At 36.8% G+C, this 2,256-nt stretch overlaps 1 protein-coding gene across 2 annotated transcripts in view; it reads left to right on the top strand.

Moving 5' to 3' along the window:
- The window catches only part of LOC107704056 (eukaryotic translation initiation factor 2 subunit 1-like), an 11,747-nt gene that overhangs the window by 5,990 nt on the left and 3,501 nt on the right, over positions 1–2,256 (top strand). For both annotated transcript variants that reach the window (XM_016506896.1, XM_016506897.1), the window contains exons 3-4: positions 1,440–1,519; positions 1,594–1,745. In XM_016506896.1, the coding sequence (XP_016362382.1) occupies positions 1,440–1,519; positions 1,594–1,745 (232 nt within the window). The remainder of the gene's footprint in view (positions 1–1,439; positions 1,520–1,593; positions 1,746–2,256) is intronic.

Genomic DNA, 2,256 nt, shown 5'->3' with positions numbered 1-2,256 from the left:
AAATATTCCCACATAGTGAGGTAGATATGTGGGGGCGTGTTAGAACGAGCCGTTTTGGGGGGTGTGGCAGAGTCTTAACTTTGATAAAGAATATCTCTTTGGTTTTGAGACTTTAGTCTTTGCAACTTCAGTGATCTTATCTGTTCACGAACAGCTTGTAACACTCCAAAGAGAAAGGAAAACTTGAAATCGCATCATATGACCCCTTTAACCAAATCTCTTCCTTCCTTTTTCTTTCTTGCTGCTTGAGCAAAAAATTTCCCTCTAATATATGCCTTTGAGGCCTCCCATACAGACGCCAATCTATCAGTGCTTCTAATATTCAATTTAAAGAAAGAGGTCAGATCATCAGCCAACAATGTGCCAAAACATTCATCTTGTAATAATGCAGTATTTAAACCAACCAACTTCTGTGTTTAGAGCTATATCCAATTCTACCGTTGCATGGTCTGATAACACTATAGCTCCAATTTTACAATCTACAACTTGATCAATAATAGAATTTGAAACCAAAAAAAAATCTATCCTAGAGTGAGATTTATGGCAATGAGAGAAAAAAGTATACTCTCTTTCCATTGGATTGACCAGGCGCCATATATCAGTCAATCCAATATCCTCTTTTATGAAGGGCAGCCCTATCCCTTGGTATAGAAGGTCCTTGATATATACTCTTATCCAAAACCCCATCCATAACCTGATTAAAGTCCCCTGCCAAAATTATTTGTCCCTCTTTGTCCCCAAGAATCTTGTTTATCTTATTAATAAAATCTGGATCTGCCTTATTTGGGGCATATACATTGCATAATATCACTTTAACTCCATTAATGAGAGTTTCTATACATATAATCCTGCCAGCATCATCTTTAGCTTCCGTTAACATTAAAAAATTAAGCCTCTTATTTATTAGGATCATTACCCCATTTTGTTTGCTCGTAAATGATTAATAAAATACATGTCCCAACCAATCTCGTTTGAATTTTAGTGCTTCATTATCTGTTACATGGCTTTCTTGCACAAAAGCAACATCTACTTGTTTATGTTTGAGATATGACAGGACCTTTTTTCTTTTAATTGGGCTTCCACATCCGTTAATGTTGCTACTTTAATGCTACACCAATCAGCTGTTTACAAATTCTGTTATATCAGTTATACTTTAAAAAAAAACACAAAACTCATATGGCTGCAATACATCATTATTGTCGATTATGATGAGAGAATTTGTGAGCACACAGATTTGTTGAGCACACACTCAACAAAACATTTTAAGCGCTGAACACTTTAAACGCATCTGATTGGCTCGTTTTCAGTGCTGACCAATCTAAACAGTGCATTGTCATCGAAGGCATTTACAATGGCATCGCTTCATTATAAATTAAGCCACCGTTCATTTCCAGCCCTGGTTTTACATTTAACCGTTTTGACATGTTTTTCTTCTTTAGGATACATTGATTTGTCCAAGAGAAGAGTGTCTCCGGAAGAAGCCATCAAGTGTGAGGATAAATTCACCAAATCTAAAACCGTGAGTATGCATATTGAAAATGGAAGTAAAATGTAATGTTTTTGTGGTTTGATGTTGTGGTTGTTGTGCTGCAGGTGTACAGTATTTTACGGCATGTGGCTGAAGTGTTGGAGTACACTAAAGACGAACAGCTGGAGAGTTTGTTCCAGCGAACCGCTTGGGTGTTTGACGAGAAATACAAGAAACCCGGTTACGGCGCCTATGACGTCTTCAAACAGGCCGTGTCGTGAGTGTTCAACATAGATGCAAACTCCTCAACTTTCACTGACAACTCACTTTTTTGAGATCAAAATAGGTCACCTATGAGATTTGCTTAGATCCAATGAGAAAGTGTTTTTTACCTTGTGTCTTATAAGGGTAAATAAAGAACTGGGGCCGGTTGGAGACTGGTTATAACTTTTTTAATTCAGTTATGAAAGGGTAGATTGGTCTTCTTTGTATTGGAAAAGTAAGACTGATAACCACTTGGGAATTGCTAGGAAGTTTTGTATAGTATTTTCTTTACCCTTTACTTCAAAAACTATGTCTAAAAAGGGTAATATTTTATGTATTTGAGGTCTGAGATGTGGGAATGGTGAAGAGAGAGAGGGCAGAGAGGTCTAATCAGCCAATATTGTCTTAAATAGCCTGCATAGCACTTCATCTTTTATATCAAAGGGTTTTGACCTAATGTATTCAATCTTGATTTTTGTAAAATGTTGCGTAAAGATGTGTGAGTGAGTGAGTGTGTGTGTGTG

The sequence above is a fragment of the Sinocyclocheilus anshuiensis genome, unplaced genomic scaffold (genome assembly GCF_001515605.1).
Source record: "Sinocyclocheilus anshuiensis isolate Anshui unplaced genomic scaffold, SAMN03320099.WGS_v1.1 scaffold534, whole genome shotgun sequence".
In the NCBI taxonomy this organism is placed as follows: Eukaryota; Metazoa; Chordata; class Actinopteri; order Cypriniformes; family Cyprinidae; genus Sinocyclocheilus; species Sinocyclocheilus anshuiensis.
This window is presented reverse-complemented; position numbering and strand designations above follow the sequence as displayed.